Here is a 26,353-nt window from a genome sequence, read left to right as displayed (position 1 = left end):
AAGTATCGTCATACGAGGTGTGGCTAGAAAAAAACCGGACTAGTACTGGTGAAACAATAAAACGAATGCAATAAGGCTGAAAGTCGCGTGGCCTGTCACGTGACTCTCGCTCCGCCTACTGCTCGAGTTTCATCTGCCTCCTGCACTCAGTCTGCCCGTGGCGTCTGTTTTAAGTAGTTGACGTTTTGTCTGTGCGTCGGAAAATGTTGAGTGTACAGAAAGAACAGCGTGTTAACATCAAATTTTGTTTCAAACTAGGAAAATCTGCAAGTGAAACGTTTGTAATGTTACAACAAGTGTACGGCGATGATTGTTTATCGCGAACACAAGTGTTTGAGTGGTTTAAACGATTTAAAGATGGCCGCGAAGACACCAGTGATGACACTCGCACTGGCCGACCATTGTCAGCAAAAACTGATGCAAACATTGAAAAAATCGGTAAACTTGTTCGACAAGATCGCCGTTTAACAATCAGAGCAGTGTCCGAGTTAACAGGAGTTGACAAGGAAAGTGTTAGGCAGATTCTTCATGAAAATTTCAACATGAACAAAGTGTGTTCAAAAATGGTTCCAAAGTGTCTCACAAATGAACAGAAGGAACACCGAAGAATTATTTGTTTTGACATCCTGGAAAACATTGAAAGTGATCCCACCTTCTTACAAAATGTTATTACTTGCGATGAATCGTGGTTTTTTACTTACGATCCCGAAACTAAACGCCAATCGATGCATTGGAAAACTCCTGGTTCTCCACGACAAAAAAAAGCACGAATGTCAAAATCGAAATTCAAGGCAATGATGATTGGTTTTTTTTGACATCAAAGGGATTGTGCACATTGATTGGATACCAGAGGGACAAACAGTGAATCAGCATTACTACATTAGCGTCCTGGCTACCCTACGTGAGCGAGTACGGAGAAAACGGAACGATTTGTGGAGAAAAAAGTCATGGATCCTTCACCAAGACAATGCCCCAGCTCACAGTGCGTTGTCAGTGAAGACATTTTTGGCAAAACACAACATTCCCATCTTAGATCATCCACCCTCCTCACCTGATTTGGCCCCCTGTGAATTTTTTCTTTTCCCTAAAGTCAAGTCAGCTTTGAAAGGAACTAGATTTGAGACTGTTGAAGCAGTAAAAGAAAAAGCGACGGAAGTAATGTATGGACTTACTGAAAATGATCTGCAGAATTCCTATGAACAGTGGAAAATTCGTATGGAGCGGTGTAGAGACCGAGGAGGAGAGTACACTGAAGGAGATAACATTTATTTACAATTATTTACAATTTCATGTTTTTTCCAGCATCAGTCCGGTTTTTTTCTAGCCGCACCTCGTACTTCTTCATTGTGATAAAAACTATTAGTGTGATTTGCTTGAATTGTTGTATATCATTCCGAGAACGCAGCATCCTCTACGCACCCTGTACGTGACGAGTGGGCAGGGCCCCACACTTCCGAGTAGTCCTCAAGCTGAATCGTGTACTACTTTGCGAATCTGAACAGTTGTAGAAATACTATGCCAATGGTCTTGCTGCACTGGTAACACCAATTCCTATGAGATCAGCGAAGTTAGGCGCTGTCGTCCTTGGATAGTACTTGGATGGGGAAAGTTCGGGTCCGCCGACAGCTGTTGGCAAGCGGGGTGCACTCAGCCACTGTGAGGCTAATAAGAGAAGCTGCTAAACTTCAGTGTGCTGTCCACATGCTTCTCCATATTGTAAAATATGCATGAGGGTTCGTCAAGTGTAATTCTCACAAGATTCCAGTTGTTACCCTCAAATACTATACAGTGGGTTCATGACTATAAGACCTCCCGTGAAAAAGATGTACCAGGATTAATAAACACGATGGATTTCAATAAGTAGCGCCTGTACTCAATATCCATACCTTAACTGGAGGCAGCTTGCTTACCACTCGGCTTGTAAAGATGTAGCTGTTGTTCCAACAGGTTTCTTCTCCATTAGCCGCAAGCTCTAACGTGCATGCAGTAAACAGTGAACAAGGAAATGGCAAATGGGCAAGAATTCAGTGCTATTAAAACTGAATTTACGGAGTATTGGGATGGCACTGGAATTTTACTTCCATTTATGAAAGCCAAAAAAAATCAAGAAAAAGGTTCGGAGAACCATTCAATCATTAATATTCATAACAAGATTCCCGGTCATTAATCATTAGCTCCCAAGCACCGCAAGAGCCACAATAATATACTTCACACGATCTTAGACTCAAGATGAGAGGGCACAAATATGTTTTCCGAGGCAAATTTAACAATGTACTCCGTGAAACTTCCTGGAAGATTAAAACTGTGTGCCCGACCGAGACTCGAACTTGGGTCCCAAGTTCCAGTGTCGGTCGGGCACACAGTTTTAATCTGCCAGGAAGTTTCATATCAGTGCACACTCCGCTGCAGAGTGAAAATCTCATTCTGGAAACATCCCCCAGGCTGTGGCTAAGCCATGTCTCCGCAATATCCTTTCTTTCAGGAGTGCTAGTTCTGCATGGTTCGCAGGAGAGCTTCTGTAAAGTTTGGAAGGTAGGAGACGAGATACTGGCAGAAGTAAAGCTGTGAGTACCGGGCATGAGTCGTGCTTCGGTAGCTCAGATGGTAGAGCACTTGCCCGCGAAAGGCAAAGGTCCCAAGTTCGAGTCTCGGTCGGGCACACAGTTTTAATCTGCCCGGAAGTTTCATATCAGCGCACACTCCGCTGCAGAGTGAAAATCTCATTCTGGAATGAACTCCGTGTTTACGCGGAGTTGCACTTCACAGACTATTTCGCATGTTGTCACCTCAAAAACCAATCGTAGATTGAATCGAATTAACGCAGCATTGTACAAGTACGTCATTCGTGGCAATTTTTGGAAATTGTTTCGTCTTTACATGAGACCACGTTTCATCCACAGTGTCACGTATTATCTCGTCAGCAACCGACCGTAGACTAGCAGTGAGCTATCTTAGCAGTCTGGCACCTGTCCTCTCACGGCACACTCCTGATTTACTCATCCTTTCCATAAATAAGTACTGACAGTAACTAAATTTTTTAATTGGTATTTCCTCATGCATTTAGTGATATTGAAACTCACAGTGCAAGAAACTTCATCACCACGGTTGGAGCTGTACATCAGTATTTAAACAGTAAATATATTAATAGAAGGCATGATTCTTGGCGCCCAGCGTGGAAGGTGAATCTCCACTATCTCTCTCTATTCCAGTGTGAAACAGCTCTTGCCCGCTCGGCCGTTCTCACGCTATGTAACCATCTGGCACGTCGTCCTATGAGTCTGCCCTCTGATCCTATCTACTCGACAGGCTCCCCTAACAAAATCTTCGTGTACTGTGCATTAAAACATAGAAACAAAATGTAATAAAAGTGGGCAGTAATGTGGCATATACGAAACAATATCCGCATCAAGTGATGCCTGTCGGCTGAGGATGACACGGCGGTCCTCGGTTCCATTGGGCTTCCCGAGGCCTTTCCGGATGGAGTTCAGTTTCAGTTTTAGAAATACTATCCTAGGTACATTAAATTGTTGCCGTTATTTATGTTTGTACCACATTGAATACAGCACAGTACTAGGTGGTCTTACGAGCAAATGCTTTTCATGTTGGTATTTTTAACGTCACTCACTAACTTTCACCAACTTATGTATTGTAATGAGCAGCTTCTCAGCAGTAGCAATAGAAAGCATTTGTGCCCTGGTTTGTCAGAGTAGATGATACTAGTTGCTCCTGAAAAGTGGAAACTGACTGCACTCATCCTTTAGACTTTGTGGAATTTTTCGTGTCGAGAGATCTCACGAGAAGTCACTGCCCAACACTGTTTGATATTTACGGCATTAGACTGGTGGTCGCAGGAGGACCTATTTCCTTTCCTTTTTCAGTTTCTTGAGCTTCGAGTAATAAGCTACAATAACGTCCTCTGGAGGAGAGCTGATGACTGCAGCTGAAACTGAAACAAAAACGTGATTTGTGCTGTCTTGCCGCTTGTCCTGTGCCCGAGTCGCATTACTTTTCGCACTGCACGTTGTATCCCGCCTGTGGGAACACCAGTGTGGCACGACGAGTGTCGCGTCCCGAGATCTTCATTGCAACATGTCGTATCGCGTATACAATGCAGGGGAAAAAAGTTAGTGCACCTGCAAATACTACGTCGAATTTGATCCGATGACGACATAAGCCACCTGGGATACAGTAGATGTACTCATAAAGGTTTCAACGTCATCCGCCAGCAGATAGCGTAGTGGCATACAGTACCTAGCAGAGTGACACCTGTGTTTACGCTCATAGACAGAAGGCTGACAAGGGGAGGCCGCCAATTGTGAAATTCAGATTCGATTCATACTGCGCATAAAAAAAGCTCATGGCCAGAGGTGTAATGTGGCAAAGCACCAAGATGCACATCTCAGCCGTTGTCGAGAAAATCGACAGTTAAAAGAAACCGTTGCGGTGAAATACTCTCTACGATTAATAATTTTTCACCGCGTCGTGCCGCAGCGGTAAGCGCTCGGGTTTGTAATCCGAAGGTCGCCGGATCGAATCTCGCACCATGCAACCATTTTTTTTTTTTTTTTTTGTAATTCAAATGTGTATACACACACATATATATATATAATTCCCGGCAATCAGTTGCAACAATTATGCATATAATAAGTTGTTGAAAGTCGTTTGTCATGGAAAAACTGGCGACTTCGAACATCATTATGTTTTCCGCAAACAAAGTTGTATTTCACAAATGTTATTAGTTGTCTTCATAATGTTAACCACGTATAGTTAACGGAAGACGTAGAAACGATATTCCGAAACGAATACGTATAGCGTAAGTCAAACGTTCGAATTAGAATAGAGACCCCACGAACACAAATTCGCTGTGGCAGGTATGAAATATAAACTCCGTTACTCGCTCGTTACACTTGAAGGACAGATGTTGAATGGGCCGAAACGAGCCGCCGCATAACAGCGTAGTTGCGTGCTAACTTCGAAAGAAGGTAGATGCGGTCCCTAGCGCAACTTATAACATCGTCGAAAATCAGTGCGGACGGGAGAGCTTTGGTACACCCTGTTAAAAAAACGGAAAAATAGAGGCGGTACAATTGGAGAGCGATCCGCCTTCACCAACATGCATAAGCAATTCATTAATAGTTATATATATATATATATTTGAATAACAAAAAACTAATAATAAAAAGAATTGCGTGGCGCGAGATTCGATCCGGCGACCTTCGGATTACGAATCCGAGCGCTTACCGCTGCGCCACGGCGCTGCATATAACTGTTAGTCGTAGAGAGTATTTCACCACAACGGTTTCTTTTAACTGTCGATTTTCTCGACAACGGCTGAGAAGTGCATCTTGGTGCTTTGCCACATTACACCTCTGGCCATGAGCTTTTATTATGCGCTGTATGAATCGAATCTGAATTTCACAATTGGCGGCCTCCCCTTGTGAGTGTGGTTCAGATATGAGAAGCCAGCAGGCAACCATACCACAGAGACGCACTCGTGCTTTCAGGAGCCAAAGGAGCGAATTTTAAAAGGTTCGAATTGTGGTCTTCTGAGTGGCGAGATGCTCCTTTCGGAGAACTACCACAAAATTGGACGTGCTATGTCAGTTGTGCAACAATGCCGGTATCAGTGGACACGTGAACATTCCCACACCTCTAGACGGGGTTCTGGACGTTACGCAGCACAGACGCCTTCGAGGATAGTTGTGGCAGAGCGTACAACTACGGCTTTGTGGTCACAGATGTGTCAACACGAACTGCTGTGAACTGTTACTAGCAGTGAGACTACGGGCACACACCCCTCTATTCCGTCATCCAATCATGCCACAGCATCGACGTGCACGGCTCAACTGGGTCACTTAGATGATGGAATGGCGAGTTGTGGTCGTCAGCGATGAAAGCAGATTCTGCCTGCATGTGGGTGATGTTTGGCTGTTCCATGCATCATAGAACTTGTGGATGCTACCTCGCAGAGTATATCCATTCGAGACACACTGTTCTCACCCCAGACCTTATGGTCTGCTGTGTGACAAGCTGCAACCCTCGTTTACCTTTGGTCTTTCCGGAAGGATAGGTACATGTAGAATGTTGTTAGACCCATTCTTTTGCCATTCCTGTAACAGGAAAGTGATGTGTTGTTCCAACAGGATAATGCTCACCCATACACTGCCGATGAAACTCAACTTGCTCTGAAAGACATGCAGCAACTTCCCTGACCAGCACTATCTCCACACCAACAGTGGATAAAGCCATGTCTGGTGCACTTTTTGTATGAAATTGGTACCAAATTGATACACAAATCAATTAATTGATCAATTAGTTACCTCCACCCTTAATGACATCATGGGGTTTCCTCAGATGGCATGTGCTCCCTTTCCCCACCACCCCACCCACCCCTCCCCCTTCCACTCCCACTCCTATAAATGGCAGGAAATTTAAAAATTGGCGGAAAATTCAAATTCATTGGCAGGAATATAAAATTATGTGTGCTCCTTGAAGTCTGGAGTACAACATCACCACCAGAAGATGCTGCTGGCCCTCCCCAACCCCACTACCAGCCCTCCCCCACTATCTCACATCCCCTCCCCTCCACTACTCGTTAGGGAGCTTCAGTCTGCGCCGAACTTCCCAAGATGACAGATGTAAGTGTTTAGTGTGTACTATGTATTCAGTGGATGAGATGTCTGTGCTGGAGAAGGAGCAGCTGAACAGGTACGTTAGCTTTAATCATGCACCTGAGGACTGTGCCCATAGCCACCTGCATGATGCTTGGAAAGCATTGATACTGAATGAGCGTAAGAAGAACACGAATATGCTTACAAGGGAACCTCCCCATCGCACCCACCTCAGATTTAGTTATAAGTTGGCACAGTGGATAGGCCTTGAAAAACTGAACACAGATCAATCGAGAAAACAGGAAGAAGTTGTGTGGAACTATGAAAAAAATAGTCAAAATATACAAACTGAGTAGTTCATGTGAAGGATAGGCAACATCAAGGACAGTTACTTCTCAGGAGCGGCGTCGTTCCGTGGTTAGCGTGAGCAGCTGCGGAACGAGAGATTCTTGGTTCAAATCTACCCTCGAGTGAGAAGTTTAATTTTTTGTTTTCAGTTTATGTGACAAACTCTTATGTTTTCATCACTTTTTTGGGAGTGATTATCACATCCACAAGAAAACCTAAATCGGGCAAGGTAGAAGAATCTTTTTACCCATTCGCCAAGTGTACCAGTTAGGTGGGTCGACAACATATTACTCTCATGTGACGCACACGCCGTCACCAGTGTCGTATAGAACATATCAGACGTGTTTTCCTGTGGAAGAATCGGTTGACCTATGACCTTGCGATCAAATGTTTTCGGTTCCTATTGGAGAGGCGCATCCTTTCGTCTACTAATCGCACTGTTTTGCGGTGTGGTCGCAAAACACAGGCACTAAACTTATTACAGTGAACAGAGACGGCAATAAACGAACGGACAGATCATAACTTTGCGAAAATAAAGAAAATAAACTTTTCGTGCGAGGGAAGACTTGAACCAAGGCCCTCTCGTTCCGCAGCTGCTCACGCTAACCACGGGACCACGGCGCTCTTAACCTCACAGTCTCCTTGATGTAGCCTATCTTTCACATGGACTACTCACTTGGTATATTTTGATTATTTTTTTCATAGTTCCACACAACTTCTTCCTATTTTCTCGATTGATCTGTGTTCAGTTTTTCAAGGCCTATCCACTGTGCCAACTTATAACTAAATCTGAGAGGGGTGCGATGGGGAGGTTCCCTTCTTAGTATTACTAGTGAAATTCCACACAAACAGGAGACTTAATTTACATGTTGAACTGGACGGCTCTAAACATTTCCCATCTCAATCAGCTGAAATAATTTAATAATACAGTGAATTTGGTCTCTCTAAAATATCCATCCCAAACAGCTGCACTAAAATGAATTGGGAGGATCTCACTAGTATGACTTGGACAATTACCTGTTGGTGAAACTTTACAACTATTCTATTTACACATGCACTCACACAATCACACATTCACATGTAGTGCAAAAGAGAGAGATGGTATAAAAATAAAATATTTTTTCTCCATTTACAATTTTTTAACTTTTATGATGATTTTTCTAGAATTTTTAAACTTTTTTATATATACTTTGCACATTTTTAACTGTTCGAAGAAGTGCTGGGAGTGAAGCATTCCAGAAACAACGGAGAGCTGGAAACTGCAGTACGCGAATGGCTGCATTCACAACCAAAAGAATTCCTCCCACGTGGCATCCAAATACTTGCAGAGTGCTAGGAATTACGACAAAAAATCTTAATCTGTGTTTTTGTTTGTTTTGTCTCATTTGCATAACCTATATTACTAAAACGCTATCTCTTAAGTTGGTAGCAGTTACAGCATAGGGAGGGAAAAATTTGCTTTTCATTATTTCGCACAATTATTGACGCATTTTAAAAATATGAAATGCTGTCATAATCTACTCATTAAGACGTATGTTAAATGTTTAACACAGTGATACAAGTATTACAAGTAGAAAGTATATATTTTCTTGAGGCACGTAACTGGCGCCGTGTAGATACCCGGACTTCATTCACGCAGTATTTGAGATTACGAGTGCATATATAAAGATGCTATCTGTTCTTTTGGACCTGTCTGTAAGAACAGATACCATCGTTGACCATGCAGCTCGTTAGAATGAAATTACCATAAAATGAATACCCATAGCTGCTAACAGGCGTTGATATAAGTCAACGGGGACAGTTGAAAATGTGTGCCCCGACAGGGACTCGAACCGAGGATCTCTTACTCACATGGTAGACGCTCCATCCATCTTTTTTTTCATTTTATTCGTTATTGATCGTTGTGTTTGGTCGTTGCGGACGTCGCAAGACATCCTGTTCAAGTTCGGTGGTTGATCCTTCCACTCAGGTTTTTATTACAGAAGCCAACCGGCTCTCTGACCGAGCACGCTGAGCTACCGTGCCGGCATCCATCCGAGCCACCGAGGCCACAGACGAATAACGTGATTGCAGAGACTTATCTCTGGCACGCCTCCCGTGAGGCCCACATTCGCAACTTATTGTCCCGCACTATATTCATAGTGCCCCTGACCATCATACTCATTACTCACGGCTTTACTGACGATTCCCGTAAGAGCACGGGCACTGTTTGTGCATCCGTACAGAAGAAGATGGTCAAATGGCCGGGGAGCTTCAGCTGTATATACATATGATGATGGCATCTGTTATTTCGGACATGTCCGAAGTTGCGAATGTGGGTCTCATGGGAAGCGTGCCAGAGAAAAGTCTCTGCAGTCACATTATTCCTCTGTGTCCTCGGTGGCTCAGATGGATAGAGCGTCTGCAATATAAGCAAGAGATCCTGGGTTCGAGTCCCGCTCGGAACACACATTTTCAGCTGTCCCCGTTGATTTATATCAACGCCTGTTATTGAGATTACTGGCACTTAGAGACTTACAATAAACATTACACATAATTTCAAACCTTTACGAAACTTCTACTCTCTGAAATCCCCCACGAAGTAAAGCAAAAAATGAAGTTTATCGCTTACTACATTTCGCCGGTCATGCGGTCAAACTTCGTCATCAGACATAACGTTTTACTTTATTACTTTAATACTACCAACTCCAATCGCAACAGATTTTCCAAACATTATCCGTACATAGTACTGAATGTACCTGCAAGCCGCGCGGCATTAGCCGAGCGGTCTAATGGCGCTGCAGTCATGGACTGTGCGGCTGGTATGGCGGAGATTCGAGTCCACCCTCGGGCATGAGTGTGTGTGTTTGTCCTTAGGATAATTTAGGTTAAGTAGTGTGTAAGCTTAGGGACTGATGACCTTAGCAGTTAAGTCTCGTAAGATTTCACACACATTTGATTTTTTTTTTTTACCTGCAAAATTATACAATTGTACGGCACATACTTCATTAGACATAACATCATTAACATTGAGATGCGTGAAAAACTACTTATTGCTTGAAACCTAGTGTCAGTTACCCAGACTATACTCATCCAATGTTCGGTAATGAGAGCACTTGACAGCTTCCGACAAACTTTAAACATTGTTTCAAACCTTTCCTAAATTTAGTCGCAGTTTTGGTTTTGATTTATTCGTCGGTCTGCGGACGACAGTATGCGGTACCTAATATGTTTCAAGCCGCTGCACATAGAAACTAGATCTTCCGGGCTCATACATCGCGTGATAGAAAGGTGGGGTTAAGTGTTCTGGGTAGCCCCTGGACCAGGGACCGTTTGTATACCAAGGGAAGGATCGTGTTATTGTATCGACCCGTCAGTACAGGGTCAAAGTTTGAATATTACACACTTCCTGCAGCTTAGGCAAATGGAGCAAATCGGTTGGTTCTTTTTGCATTATATTTGGTCTGTGGTGCGTCTTAAGTGATTTATGCAGGCACCGTTTAGTTAATTGTCGGTTCCTGAGAAAAAGCCAAAAAAAGAAGCAGTTTGTGAAACAAACCCGAGCCGCGGATTCCGAATCGGCTGTACACAGAAAATGGGTGTAATTTTTGCAACATATTCCTAGAATCCCATTCTCGAACGAATTTCTTGATATCTTCATCCGTTTCCGAGGTACACAGGTTCAAGGTTACCCTCGTTGTTCATGGAAAATACGCACGTGAAACCCGGTGTTGAGACGAAAACGTAGATCATAAAATGACGTAGCACAGAGAAATATGCTGTAAAGTGTCTTCGTTATCATCAGAAGGGTTCTGGGAAACCCACTTTCCGGTGCAGGAACACACGCAAAATTTTTGTGTACATATAATCCGGTCTGAGGTGTACAATTAGTATTGCGATACTGCACTTTCACGTAAGTAAACAATCAAAGTTTTACTGACCCATAAAATTCTTTTCATATGACTGACATACCCTGCTGAAGCAGGGAAAAAAGTGAACCAGTGGAAAAATGTTTCTATTGACGCGAAAAAAAAGCTAATATGCTACTGTTTTAAGAGACTCTGACTGAAAATTGTGGTGAATTAGTCTATCTTCTTCGGCACTTTTGAAAATTTTCACAAAAATGTTAGTATGCGTACGTATTCGCGCTATTTTGTGCTGAGATACAACAATACAGCCGTAGAGTGGGAAAGAGACGTAAAAGCAATAAATACGGAAAGATAGAGAGCGGTTGTGGTGCAGAAAGGCCGAGGAAGAAACTGACAGAGTGAAAGAAAGAGAGGGACACAATGGCAGGGGAACAGAGTTGACAGTGACAGAACAGGAGCAGGAAAAGAATGAAGGAGACAGTGGCAGCGGGAAAGGAATAAAGAGAAGGATAAAGTGGAAGTGGGTGAGAGCCAGTGATAATGAGAGAGAGAGAGAGTCTATGACAATGGCAACGTGGAAGAGACAGATAGTGGCAGTGAGAAGAGACAGAGTGGAGGGAAAGAATGGATAAGATAGTAGAAGTAAGAAAGAACAAGAGGGAGACAGTGACTGTGAGAGGGGTCAGTAGTAGTAGTAGTAGTAGTAGTAGCAGCAGAAATAGTAGCAGCAGCAGCAGAACAGAACGAACGAGAGTGACTGTAAGACAGGAGACAGTGTCAGTTAGAGACACATAAAGTTGGGCTGAATGAGTGAGTGCGAATGGGCAAATTGGTGTGAGCGAGTTACAATTAGAGAAGCTTGAAGGAGTGAGAGTTGAGTTTTATGCTAAAAAGAGAGCGAATACGTTCGCATGCCAATATTTTTGGGAATATTTTTAAATTACTGTGGAAGGTACTTTACTTTCTGTGTCCGGACAAGACACATAAATTCTCTTCTTCCAAATCTCTGTAGCTTTAATGGCCTTGTTACTGTGCAAAAATAGATTTTCCGCTGTGCAAACAAATTCCATCCGTGGACACATGAGCAGATTTTCAATCGTCTGTGTTTCTTCACATTAACACTGGTCATCTTCAGAGTAGCCTCCTTTAACCATGTTTACTTTGCATTTTGCGTCTCCTGTTATAAATCTGTTCAGTGCTCCTGTACTTGCTGTCCTTGTGCGATTTCCTCTTTGGGGTGCAGGTTCGCATTTTGCAGAGAGTCCAACCATCAAGAAAATTAAAATTGCTCTGAGCACTTTGGGACTTAACATCTGAGGTCATCAGTCCCCTAGAACTTATAACTACCTAAACGTAACTAACCTAAGGACATCACACACATCCATGCCCGAGGCAGGATTCGAACCTGCGACCGTAGAGGTCGCGTGGTTCCAGACTGAAGCGCCTAGAACCGCTCGGCCACACCGGCCGGCAACCATCAAGATAGGCGGCGGATCAGCGGTCGGACTTCTAGCGGTACTGTCCATTGTATAAAGTTCTTCCTTGACTTAAGACGAGTTGTAACGGTTTTTGGTTATACATTAAGTGCCGTGGGTCGATTTGCTGCTTTTTCCTCTCTCTTTGACTGACTACTCTGCCTCTGATATTTGATGGTGCCATGGCAGCAAGTGGGTAAACTTTGTGGACAGGTGTAGGCCTCAGGTATCCGGTGAAAATCCTGACAGCCTCATTTATAGTATGCCTACTTGCTTTAAATGGCTAGACGCCTCCCATACTGGAGTCACATATTCTGCGGCTGCAAAGCAGAGTCTCATTGCCGATGTTCGAAAAACTGCAGGTTGCGGTTGTTGAACCAGTCAGTTTACGTATAATATTGTTTCTTGCACACATTTTTCCTTTTAGATTATTGCAATGCTGTCTAAATGACAGTGTACGGTCTAGAGTGACGTTCAAGTATTTTGGTTTGGTGCAGTGTTGTCGTCTAACCACTGTCCATTCTATTTCCGACTGTACTGAGCTTCTGCGAATGATTGCTGTAGATCTAACACAACCGGGCGTACTGTGGGAACGTTGAACCACCACTGGGAAACATCGGAAGGTAGAATGAGGCAGCTGGTACCCTACTTTTCAGTCAGGTTCTTTTAACAGGAGCGTATTCGCCCCTTTTTTGCTCTGATAGGAGCATTTTACTGTTGGTCCATTTATGGGTTAATAATCTAAAACTAATAAAACCAACATATTTGCAGTTCTACATCTTCAACCATTAGCGATTTACATGCTAAAATTGAAATGTTTAACACATTAGCTGATTTGTAAAGTACTCGACGTTTGAAGCCGTTTTATACGTGGGAGTTTCATTGTTTAAAGAATCGTGGGTGGTGGATTACTGCTAATAAATAATTAAGGCTCTGATTAGAATGATCGTCGTATACGCGTGTTTGGATAAATGAAACATGTTCCAGACGTGTAAGTGCTGTAGTTTTCCAGAAAAGCAGATAAGTAATTTCGTAAAATTTTTAATTCGTTAACTACTTGGCCCAAACAGACACAAAGTTTTCAGCAGACGTTGTAGAGAATTTTATTTTGGAGAAACAATTATAATAACGTTAACTGAAAGTGTATAAAAGTCTCAGATAATCTGCTTTTATTAATACCATAGCACACATGAATTGCTATTAAACTGGAAAGCTCAGTGTTAAGGAAGTTGTACAGTGCACATACAATTTCACAATACATTCACAATAAATGTTCAAAATTGTCTCCACCGACTTCAATGCATTTAGTTGCTCATGCATGAACAGGTTTTGTTGCTCGTTTAAGTTTCACAGGGTTGTTCTTAATTTTGGGTATTGCATTCATAATACGAGCAAGTAACGCCAAACGTGTATTGACTTTGTCCTCATAAACTATGTCTTTCATCCATCCCCATACACAAAAATCCATTGGTGTTAAATAGCTCGATCTGGGTAGCCACAAACGTGTAGAATTACCAATCCATTTCTGTTGTTATTGTGTCCTCTCACTGAACAATACAGAAAACTCACTCATTTCAAGGTTAGGAAACGACTGAAACAACTCACTAACTGTTTCTAACAATGACATCAACGTTTCTACATTGTCAATGAAAAGTACACAAATTTACTTGTATAATAATCTTTGCTTCTCTGGATATTCTCAAAAACTACTGCAGATACTCGTCTGGGACATGTTTTATTAGATTCACCAGACCAATAACAACAAAGTAAATGGAAATTGTGCTTTACTTTATCCTCGTTAAGTTTTGAAATGGCTTCATTTTAGGGAAGTTTCTAAATTTCAGGCAAAATCTTTTATTAGCCATAACTCTGTAACTACACTCCTGGAAATGGAAAAAAGAACACATTCACACCGGTGTGTCAGACCCACCATACTTGCTCCGGACACTGCGAGAGGGGTGTACAAGCAATGATCACACGCACGGCACAGCCGTCGAATGGCGCTAGCTGCGCAGCATTTGTGCACCGCCACCGTCAGTGTCAGCCAGTTTGCCGTGGCATACGGAGCTCCATCGCAGTCTTTAACACTGGTAGCATTCCGCGACAGCGTGGACGTGAACCGTATGTGCAGTTGACGAACTTTGAGCGAGGGCGTATAGTGGGCATGCGGGAGGCCGGGTGGACGTACCGCCGAATTGCTCAACACGTGGGGCGTGAGGTCTCCACAGTACATCGATGTTGTCGCCAGTGGTCGGCGGAAGGTGCACCTGCCCGTCGGCCTGGGACCGGACCGCAGCGACGCACGGATGCACGCCAAGACCGTAGGATCCTACGCAGTGCCGTAGGGGACCGCACCGCCACTTCCCAGCAAATTAGGGACACTGATGCTCCTGGGGTATCGGCGAGGACCATTCGCAACCGTCTCCATGAAGCTGGGCTACGGTCCCGCACACCGTTAGGCCGTCTTCCGCTCACGCCCCAACATCGTGCAGCCCGCCTCCAGTGGTGTCGCGACAGGCGGGAATGGAGGGACGAATGGAGACGTGTCGTCTTCAGCGATGAGAGTCGCTTCTGCCTTGGTGCCAATGATGGTCGTATGCGTGTTTGGCGCCGTGCAGGTGAGCGCCACAATCAGGACTGCATACGACCGAGGCACACAGGGCCAACACCCGGCATCATGGTGTGGGGAGCGATCTCCTACACTGGCCGTACACCACTGGTGATCGTCGAGGGGACACTGAATAGTGCACGGTACATCCAAACCGTCATCGAACCCATCGTTCTACCATTCCTAGACCGGCAAGAGAACTTGCTGTTCCAACAGGACAAATCACGTCCGCATGTATCCCGTGCCACCCAACGTGCTCTAGAAGGTGTAAGTCAACTACCCTGGCCAGCAAGATCTCCGGATCTGTCCCCCATTGAGCATGTTTGGGACTGGATGAAGCGTCGTCTCACGCGGTCTGCACGTCCAGCACGAACGCTGGTCCAACTGAGGCGCCAGGTGGAAATGGCATGGCAAGCCGTTCCACAGGACTACATCCAGCATCTCTACGATCGTCTCCATGGGAGAATAGCAGCCTGCATTGCTGCGAAAGGTGGATATACACTGTACTAGTGCCGACATTGTGCATGCTCTGTTGCCTGTGTCTATGAGCCTGTGGTTCTGTCAGTGTGATCATGTGATGTATCTGACCCCAGGAATGTGTCAATAAAGTTTCCCCTTCCTGGGACAATGAATTCATGGTGTTCTTATTTCAATTTCCAGGAGTGTAAAAATTTGCGGACCTATATTTATATGAACTTTTTTCTTTAGTTTTACTTTTAGAATAACATACTAAAATATTTTCGTATCCAGGAAAGAACAGTTTCTGCTATTTAGTTGATATGTCATTGCCAGGAGATCCTATGGATAGTGTGGCTGCCTGTAATCACTGTTTCTCAATTAGCACCAACCAGGAATCACCTTTGGACGAACAGCCATCATACAAGGCTTGTTGATACCACGCTGAATACGACAATGCGCACAATATCTGGCACAGTCAGATCTACTCCAATTTGTTCGCTTCCACTGTTAACCGGTATAATGCCTCCCGATTTACGTAGATGTACTGCCCTTATGAGAGAATTCCACAAGATCTCCAGGATTTCTAACCTACCTGTGCATAGCGACCTGCCACTTTTAAATCGTAAGAGACTGAAATCACGCCATCCAATTCTGTGCGATGCTGCTGACATGGTTGCTAAGGATTTCAGACCTCTTAAAGAATGGAAAGTGTGGTGTCACCGCCAGACACCACACTTGCTAGGTGGTAGCCTTTAAATCGGCCGCGGTCCGGTAGTTTACGTCGGACCCGCGTGTCGCCACTGTCAGTTATTGCAGACCGAGCGCCGGCACACGGCAGGTCTAGAGAGACGTCCTAGCACTCGCCCCAGTTGTACAGCCGACTTTGCTAGCAATGGTTCACTGACAAATTACGCTCTCATTTGCCGAGACGATAGTTAGCATAGCCTTCAGCTGCGTCATTTGTTACGACCTAGCAAGGCGCCATTATCAACTGCTATTTATCTTGTGATGCATGTACCGTCAGACCGATGTTCACCAATTATGGATTAAAGTTAAGTATTCCAGAAGCTACGTACTATTTTTGCTACTATAAGACCTTGTCATTTTCCAGACCTCACGCCATCCTGCGTGAGCTTAAACGCGTGCCCTTCGGCCTCCCGTCCTCGTGGATTGGCTGTCTTGCCAGTCCACAAAAGAAAGGACGGTGGGAAGCAGTGACAGATGTGCACCTGCATAACATCTTCTCAGGTGGAAAACGTCCAAGTGGATTCGACCTACCACGCAAGACCTGGACTACTCTCAACAGAATCCGTACCGGCCATGGCCGATCCAGGGATGCTCTCTTTAAGTGGAAGAAGCTGCCTGGTCCAGCCTGTGACTGCGCGGCAGCATACCAAACTGTTCACCACATTGTCAGTGAATGCACGATTCGAGCCTATAACGATGCCAAAGAGGACTTCGTGATAGCAACTCCAGATACAGTGCACTGGATTGAAGGCGTAGATATTGAGTTGTAAAGACAAACTTAAGTTTCTTGTGTGTCAGTATGTACATATGTTTATGTAATTTAATTTCATGATATGTCTGTATTAGCCATATGCTAAATAATAATAATAATAATTTGCACATCTTCGTGAATCACCCTGTCTTAGCTTCCAACGCGCAGAGCATAGCCCTCGCTCCCCGCACGCCGCAGCGTTGCCAGAGTTAACCGCAGGAGCGCCCGGCCGTGTTGCAGGACTGAGCTCCAGCCAGAGTGAAGATGGCGGGCCTCGAGTCGGAGAACCTGTGGTCGCAGAGCAACAACAGCGTGCTGCCGGAGGACATGAAGTTCAACGACGGCCACGTCGTCTCCATCGCGACCTACAGCGTGCTGATGGTGGTGTCGGCAGCGGGCAACCTCACCGTGCTCTTCATCATCCTGCGCCGGCGTGCGCGCTCCAGGGTCAACCACATGCTGATGCACCTCGCCATCGCCGACCTACTGGTGAGTACGCCTGCCCTCTGTCTCTCTCTCTCTCTCTCCTCTGCAACAGGCGCACGTATGCCGCTAAAGGCTGGGTCTACAATTGCCACAACATTCTTCCCCACAATATTCCTCAACAAAGGGAACCACAGTTCTGGTCGCAGAGCCGAATTAATAATTTTCCTCGAGAGAGATAAACCTATGTCGATAAAATCAACACGGATTTAGGAAGCATCGCTCTTGAGATAGTTCAGCTTGCTCTTTCATCACACAGTGCTCTACGATCTGCAGATGAAGGGCAACAGACAGATCCCAACTTCATAAATTTCTGCTACACTACACAGCATATGTAATAATTTATCAGATGAATGAGGGACTTGAAGAACACAGTACTTCGTCCTGTATGCCGAGTGTGCATCAGAGACAACTGCACCATATGATCAAGAGTATCCAGACACCTGGCTGGAAATGACTTCCAAGTTCGTGGCTCCCTCTATCGGTAATGCTGGAATTCAATATGGTGTTGGGGCTACCCTTAGCCTTTATGACAGCTTCCTCTCTTGCAGGCATACGTTCAATTGGGTGCTGGAAGTTTTCTTGGGGAATAGCAACCCATTTTTCATGGAGTGCTGCACTGACGAGAGGTATCAATGTCAGTCGGTGAGGCCTCGCACGAAGTCGGCGTTCCAAAACATCCCAAAGATTTTCTATAGGATTCAGGACAGGGTTCTGTGCAGGCTAGTCCATTACAGAGATGTTATTGTCGTGTAACCACTCCGCCACAGGCTGTGCATTATGAACAGGTGCTCGATCATGTTGAAAGATGCAGTCACCATCTTCAACAGTCTCGCCGGCCGAAGTGGCCGTGCGGTTAAAGGCGCTGCAGTCTGGAACCGCAAGACCGCTACGGTCGCAGGTTCGAATCCTGCCTCGGGCATGGATGTTTGTGATGTCCTTAGGTTAGTTAGGTTTAACTAGTTCTAAGTTCTAGGGGACTAATGACCTCAGCAGTTGAGTCCCATAGTGCTCAGAGCCATTTAAACCATTTTTTTCAACAGTCTCAAGCAAGAAGGTGCTTAAACCACCAGTGTAGGCCTGTGCTGTGATAGTGCCACGCAAAACAACGGGGGTGCAAGACCCAGTCTATGAAAAATACGACCACACCATTACGCCACCACCTCCGAATTTTACTGTTGGCACTACATGCGCTGGCACATTACGTTCACCTGGCATTCGCCATAGCCACACCCTGTCATCGGCACTCGTCCAGTATTTACGTTCCTTACACCAAGCGAGGCGTCGTTTGGCATTTACCGGCGTGAGCAGCCGCTCGACCATGAAATCTAAGTTTTCTCACCTTCCGCCTAACTGTCATAGTACTTGCAGTAGATCCTGATGCAGTTTGGAATTCCTGTGTGATGGTCTGGATAGATGTCTGCCTATTACACGTTACGACCATGTCAACTGTCAGTGGTCTCTGTCAGTCAACAGACGAGGTCAGCCTGTATGCTTTTGTCCTGTGTACCTCCCTTCATTATCACTTCCGAAACAGTGGACCTAGGGATGTTTAGGAGCGTAGAAATCTCGCGTACACGCGTATGGCAGAAGTGACACCCAGTCACCAGACCACGTTCGTAGTCTGTCAGTTCTGCGGAGAGCCCCATGCTGCTCTCTCACCGTATCTAATGACTACTGAGGTCACTGATATGGAGTACCTGGCAGTAGGTGGTAACACAATACACCTAATATGAAAAACGTATGTTTTTGGGTGTCCAGATACTTTTCCTCACATAGTGTATATCATCAGGAGTGCCCCATATATATGAATGGCCTGAGGCATAGTTTGAGCAGCAATGAGAAAATTTAAATTTATGCACACTCTTATGCTGTTCGGATACATTATTGGTGTTGTGATGCTTCGCACAGTCACGTAAATTAAATATAAGTGTGTAATGTTCCAAAGTGGCAAAAATAGAATGACCACATTACATCTGTTGTAGGGAAGGTTTATTATAATAATTCAAGAAAAGTGTAGCTCATTGACGAGTATAAAGGAGACCTGTTCTTGAGTACAGCTCGAGTGTTTGGGATCCCAACGATGTCAGATTAAAGGAAGACATCGAAGCAATTCAGTAGTATCCCACCAGGCTTGTTACCAGTGGGTTTGAACAATCCTCAAGTGTTACACAAATGCTATGCATGGAAGAAGACGTTCTTTTCAGAGAACACATGTGAGAAAGTTTGGAGAACGGTCATAGCTTCACACTGAGTGCACCACCCCTGTCAATATAGATTAACCGTTTTGTGTCCTACATTCAAACTTCAACACCGGATGCAGGATGCTCGGGGAAAAACAAGCATTAATGAATTGCTCTTGCCACATGTACTTGGAGGTAGTAAACAACCTAAAAACGTGCGACTTGTAATAGCTATAATTATTAGTCTGCAAATAATGTAAATACTGCTGTAACGCTGTTCAGTACACTGTCGTCAGTCATCAATAAAAATATATGCACTTATACACCCTGTATAATCTAACACAGATGTCATCTAACTGCATATGTGTGGTCATATTGCTCACTTCTTGGAATTAACCTCATTCTGTCAACTCAGATCCAGTTGTGCATAGTAACATAGAAACAAAGCTTCAAAAAATTCAATAAACTGCTGGACACGTACCTGAAACTTAATACCGTTATTCTTAAAATGAGTTGTAACAATCCCTGATATCTTTTAGTCACAATAACATTTCAAAACTCGTTCACAATCGGAAGTCGTTGAGTCAATTGCAAATTCATCAACATGTCTGCCAACAGCAATATATTCTGGTGATTGCATTCAACATTTCCACCAAAGCTCAGACCGAATAATTGATTGCAATTCTCTCCCTCTTACTATGAAAATTACAAGGAATAAATAGCGCTCTATTGCAGTATAATGTGGTATGTTATTACCGGTTACACGCTGTTGCGCAATGCATCATTAGGCAAAGCTAAATGCTTCCAAAATTGCAACTAAATTCATTGTTTCTTTAAAGACAGAAAAAACATCAAATTAAATATATTGAGAAACAAGTCACAGAAAAGAGAATAGTCTACTACTCCCCTCCCCCATGGTAGTCAATAGAAGAAACTGGCTACCATCAGTGCAATATTTCAGTCATTTCTCTCTCTGCAGACACATACCTTTGAGTTCTCATCACAAAAAGGGATATTAGTTCCATTACAAATGTTTTCACTATTGGGATTCAATATTTAATTAGTGTTCATGTTCGTGTATTTCACATGTAAACTATATTAATTATATTAATATAGAATGTGTAACAATAGCTGTCATTATATAAATGATGCTGATCTGTACATTGGCAGCTAATTTTCACACTTCTATTTTCGTAGGCAGCTGATAGTAGAAAGTTTCCATATTAAAATGAAGATTCAAATTTTGCATCTAGCAATATTTTTCCTTACTAACTGGTAGTGCATCCATGGATGTAATTAGTTAATTCCTGGTTTTCCATTAGGCACTGGGTCATAAGGACAAAACCAAAACATGGTTAGCCTTGGTTTTCATAGAAACATTGGCCATTAATATACTTTATTATCAATGTAGGCAAACAAGGATATTTTCACTTAACCACACTCAGTCACCTAACAAAACCGAGTAAGTAGTCCTTTCAAGGTTTCGAATGGAGTGCTAAGCACTACACATCAATCAACACAAATATCTCACATGTACCATCTCATGATTCTCTACACTATGTATCCACTGACAACTAACATGTTTAAATTGTTATTCTTAATTTAACTCTGATATTATTCAAAATCATTGATTGCTAGGGATTGATTAATGCATGTATTAAATCTAACAAAATATAGTTCAGCTGATAGAGCCTACCAATTCTCATGTTAGTTTCAAAAGAAAATTGTCAGATTACTACGAGAACTTAAAATTTACTCTAATAAAAACATTATTACCAGAAAACATTTTAAAAATAAGTTTCACTCCTTACATGAGGAAAACAAAAATCTGGAAAAAGCTGTCATTACTCATGACACAATGTGTAAATCTTGTCTATAGCGTGACACATAAGACGGACTTAATTGACCTACCACATTTTCTTTTGTGCTATACAACTATATATATATATATATATATATATATATATATATATATATATGTATATATAAAAACCGATCTTGTTGACACAACAAAAGAACTTAATGTCACAGTAAATTAAATCCACTACAATCAGTCAGTATTCATAGGAAAGCCAATTCAGATTAGTACAGGTAAAGTTAAAGGCTCTTTCTTTTACTCCACGAACATTATTTTCGTAAATCTTGGTGGCGGTACAGCCCATTAATTTTATTTGTCTTTGGATGTACCAGGAAATAAGTCATTTGATTGGATGCCCTAAGAATCACATAGGGTCCTGTATGTCACAATTGCCATTTATTTTTCTTCAGTGGCGCGGACTGTGGATACCTTTTCTCAAATGTGAAATTGCTGTACTCTTCTTAGTTCAGTATCTCCACATAAAACGACTCAATCCTTAAAAATGCATTCAACCATGGTACTTTCGGGATAGTATCTTGAAATAAGCATTTGGCAGAATTTATTTTGAGCAAGAGTGTTGCACCATTTAAAACAAGTGAAATATGAGGCGTTGTTGGACTACATGGCAGTTGGCTTACCAACCTGTGGTTTCTAATCATTCAGTAGATGCTTTAAAATCCGTAACGGGTGGTGAATCAATCATAGAAAGCGACAACATATTTGCACCTTCGTCTCGCTTTGGGCATAGGGCTATAGACATCGATAGAAATTAACGCCAGTAGCTTATTCCGGAATAATGGTGTTAAGATATTCTCTGCTATCTTTATTATACGATTTTTCTTTCTAGCAGGTATTGCAGGACTTCAGTAGCCACTGTATCTTCCTCCTCTTATTTGGAAAGCAGCACGTCTTTCTGTAACAATTGTAAACAAGGTTCAGCATTCATGGACTGATCATAGAGGAAACTGCAGAAAAACGATGCTAGCCCCAAGAACAGTTTCCTTTGTTTTTTCGTTCGAGGAATGGTGACCTTGTTAATAGCTGAAATCTTTTCGCTGTCTGGCAGAATACCCCTTATGTGTATAAGTTGACCAAGAAACTTGATTCTTTCAAGCCCAAATTGAGATTTCTGTAAGTTGGCAGTTATTCTGCTGCTATTGAACTTCTGTATTACTCATATTAACAAATTGATATGCTTGTCCCATGAGGTGCTCGCCACCGGAAGTTTATCTACCAATAATGTTCACTGACTCCTTAGCTCAGGACCCAGAGCTGAATCTAATGCTGAGATGAACACCGCAGAACTAATATTCAGCCCAAATGGAAGAACTTAAAAATGATAGAATCGTCTGCAATAGATAAAAGTATTGAACTTTACTGAAGCAGGTGTCAGAGGAACTTCAAATAAGAGGAACATATCTATGCTGGTTAGGTACTTTATTAAATGTCTAAATAAGTGCATCGACGTTTTCTGGGTGTGTTTGAATTGGTATATTGATTTTGTTTATAACTCTTGCATCTAACCGAGATGAAACTGGCCTCCAGGCTTTGGTGCTACGAGAAGAGACTACAATAAGGACTCTTAAATGGTTCACGTAACCCTTTCGTGGCCGCTAGGGCCGAGCATCTTGCCTGCCCGGCCACCTAAAGGTGCCGAACGTATTGTGTGCCTCGCCGGCGGATGACTGATACAGCTGTACAACCACCACAGGCCACGGCCGTGTCAGATAATCACACGTTCCATCTCACATAGAACCACTCTTCAATAACACTCTTTATAAAGTTAGCATAACACTGTGCAGTCACAACGATTAAAATGTTTAATAACCACGAGTGAGAACTTAAAAACTTATCCAAGTTTTCTCTTATAAATCTATTGTGGGCACAATGAAAGTTAGTTTAGAAAAATCATTCGTGATTGGAAAATTCCATAACTTGAGATTTACACGACCAATATGCGTGCCTGTAAACTTGTAAAATCTTATTAATATTGGACACACAAGTTTCACGGCATATAGTTTTAAAGTGAATAGTTCCAAGGGTAGACGCCCAAAACTCGGACCGTCTTCTGTGCCGCACTGCAGCGGTGTTGCTGAGAATCTGCAAGTGTTTTCTGCAGTGTTCACGTTTCGCAACAACTGATACATCCGTTCTGTAGGATAATTCATGCTCTACCACACTACATATGTTTGTATCACGTGTACTTCATAGATCAGCAAATCAATTACAGTTAAAATTTTTGGATGTGAGGTCCGCCAGTTATGCAAAACACCGTTTTTCTCAGTACCAAACATGTTTCGGCACCACTGTGCCATCATCAGTGGGTTTTAGTTTTTATTTATTCTTTACATTTGGTGTGCATGAATTTTATGGATCACTTTTGTGTTAATTACTACAGGAAGCTTCTCACGTTTTCGTGTGGCAAGCACTTTCATTCTCCGCATCATGCTGAGATGTTGTGATGCGTACGTAACTATAACAAGTATTTTCCACAAATAACGTAGTAAGACACTTTTCACTGCACCAGAACACAGTGTGATTGTGGTTGGATAGAAAACCACTGATGATGGCACAGTGGTGCCGAAACATGTTTGGGTACTGAGAAAAACGGTGTTTTGCATAACTGGCGGACGTCACATCCAAAAATTTTAACTGCAAACACGGCTAATACAAGAAGCTCCAAATCAAAAAATGGATACAATTACATTTACTTGAAGATGCGTGCCATTTTCTGTTCTACGTGTTTGCAAGTGTTGCTGAGATGCTGCAAGTATGTGCTGAACTTTTCTCCTTTTGTAACATCTGATTCGTCAGCTCATGAAGATAATTCATGCCCTTCAGATCATGCACATTTTTGTCACTGTCTTTTGTACAATGGGAAATCAAATTGTATGTGTTAGAGCGACTAGTAAGCAGAAAGGAACCAGGAGCAGGTGATAGCTGTAGCATTTTCCACCATTACGAAGAAGAGCTGATAATGACGGCGTTGTCAGGAATGTTGAAAGGCGTGAAACAGCGAGTCGCGAGTGCACTGTGCACGGTCACCTGCTCCGGTGCCAAGGCATATTTGAATGCCAAGGCATATTTGAATGCCCATATCCACCAGGCCTTTCCAACTGCCAGGCAAGAACAGACCTTCTCAAACACTAGCTATAAATGAATGTTCATAGCCATCTTGAAGTCCTATCTGCCGGGTGTACGTGTATGGCCACACCCATTGGGCCACTAACTGCTAGGCTTACATGTATGCCCATAATTCCAAAAGATTTAAATCCCACTGAGTAATCTACTTGATTTCATCATCGACAGCCTTATGTATGGACCAGAGAACTGGATAAAAAGTATGGGTGAAATTTCAATGTGGAAGCACCTGGATGTGCTAAGTGTATCCTTTTATAATCCCAGTTGTTCTGCAAATACTTTAGAATAATATAAGAGAAGATCTACTAACTGCTATTTATGTGACGATGTTAAGTTTTCCACTTCACGCAGTTTCTTGTAAACTTGCTCTTGTATTATCATTATTTGCATAGTCCAGACAGGAATTGTTTGTGCTTTACCGATGGATTGCGTACAAGATATATCCAGTTCTATCTTCAATATCATTCGTGACTCCCTTCCTGCTTTATCAGTTCAGTTTGGATAAAAGATCCATGAATCTGGAAAGAGACATGGCCCATAGAAAAATATGATATGGTGTCCTTTTCACGGAAGAAGTCTAGCCCTAAGATGCTATTGATTACTGAATCCTCAATAGCCAGAGTCTGTATCCGTACATTCCGGGGTTTTGAACCAACAGCCCCTATGTCCCCATGGTCTCGAAATTGTTCCAGGCAATACAGGTAGCTCAGTGCGTTCTCAAATCTTGCGGAAAAAGCTAGCAGAGACACCATTATTATATCTTAGCCCTTTCATTGCTGTGGATGTCTATACATGTCCTGCTACGCCATTTCCTAGGTACTGTGGAAGTGTAAACGTGTGCTACTTGGATTTTCCTACAGTGCTATGCACGTCTGAATGCGTCCTTAGTTCCAGACCTCTCACTGCTGCGGACGAGTTACTTCCATATATTGTTGAAAAAAAAAGTTTCGAGTAGTCATCACACAACATTATGTGCCGCATTGCATGCTATCATTTGTAAAAGACCGTTCCGATATTTTGAACCGTTTATGAGATATTACGATTATTATGACCACAGTGCACGACTGTCCTTCGGATATGAAACCCAATAACTCGAGAGCAAAATGAGCTTTTCTCCTGCTGTCAACTTTAGATAAAATTTATATGCTTTATCTGCTTTTCATTCACTGCAATCTCTGAGCTAAAATCAACCTCACTCAAAGTTTATGTAAAGTGTTTTTACCTCTGCAAAATTTTTGAAATTTCGCGCAACGTTTCATGTAATTTGATGCAGCGCAATAAATTTGGCATCAGTTCAGTCCTTTATCAGTTTGCCAGATGGGCAAAAATCAAATTTTTTCCCCCAACACTTTTCTTAAAAACAGATTATAAATGTTTCGTAGAATCTGGCAAGTCCATATGGATGGAACTGGTCTCGAACGAAATGGGATACTGTTCTCCTCTCAGTTTTCAATAAAACTTCCATATCTTACTCGTCTAAATTTCATTTACTGCAATGTAGGAGCTAAAATCAACCACATACCAAGTTTACACATTGTGTTTTTACCTCTCCGAATTCTTTAAAGTTTCGTGCAATCTTTAACTTAATTTGATGTAGTGCACTAAGTATGATGAAAAAGAAAAGAAATTCTGTTCTTTATCGAGTGAAGATATCAGACAGTAATACGTGCAAAAATCTAACTTTTTCATCTAATAGTTTCCGAAAAATCGGAAGACAACTGTTTCATACCGGCAGGAACGCGATCTTTCGGCACAGGCACTGACATTTGCTGATGTAGCAGCGAAAGGGTTAAGAATTTTGCTGTGCTATTTTGGCTGCTGTTCCAACACTCGGTCCATAC

At 42.9% G+C, this 26,353-nt stretch overlaps 1 protein-coding gene across 6 annotated transcripts in view; it reads left to right on the top strand.

The window, feature by feature from the left end:
- Positions 1-26,353, top strand: part of LOC126481150 (adipokinetic hormone/corazonin-related peptide receptor variant I) — a 413,854-nt gene that overhangs the window by 84,142 nt on the left and 303,359 nt on the right. For all 6 annotated transcript variants that reach the window (XR_007587517.1, XM_050104713.1, XM_050104716.1 and 3 more), the window contains exon 2: positions 17,088-17,336. Coding sequence is in view for 5 of the 6 variants with exons in the window: in XM_050104713.1 (XP_049960670.1) it covers positions 17,112-17,336 (225 nt within the window). In the remaining variant the exon portion in view is untranslated. The remainder of the gene's footprint in view (positions 1-17,087; positions 17,337-26,353) is intronic.

This window comes from Schistocerca serialis, chromosome 5 (assembly GCF_023864345.2).
Source record: "Schistocerca serialis cubense isolate TAMUIC-IGC-003099 chromosome 5, iqSchSeri2.2, whole genome shotgun sequence".
NCBI lineage: Eukaryota > Metazoa > Arthropoda > Insecta > Orthoptera > Acrididae > Schistocerca > Schistocerca serialis.
Note: the sequence above shows the minus strand (reverse complement) of the source record. Positions and strands in the feature narration are given on the sequence as shown.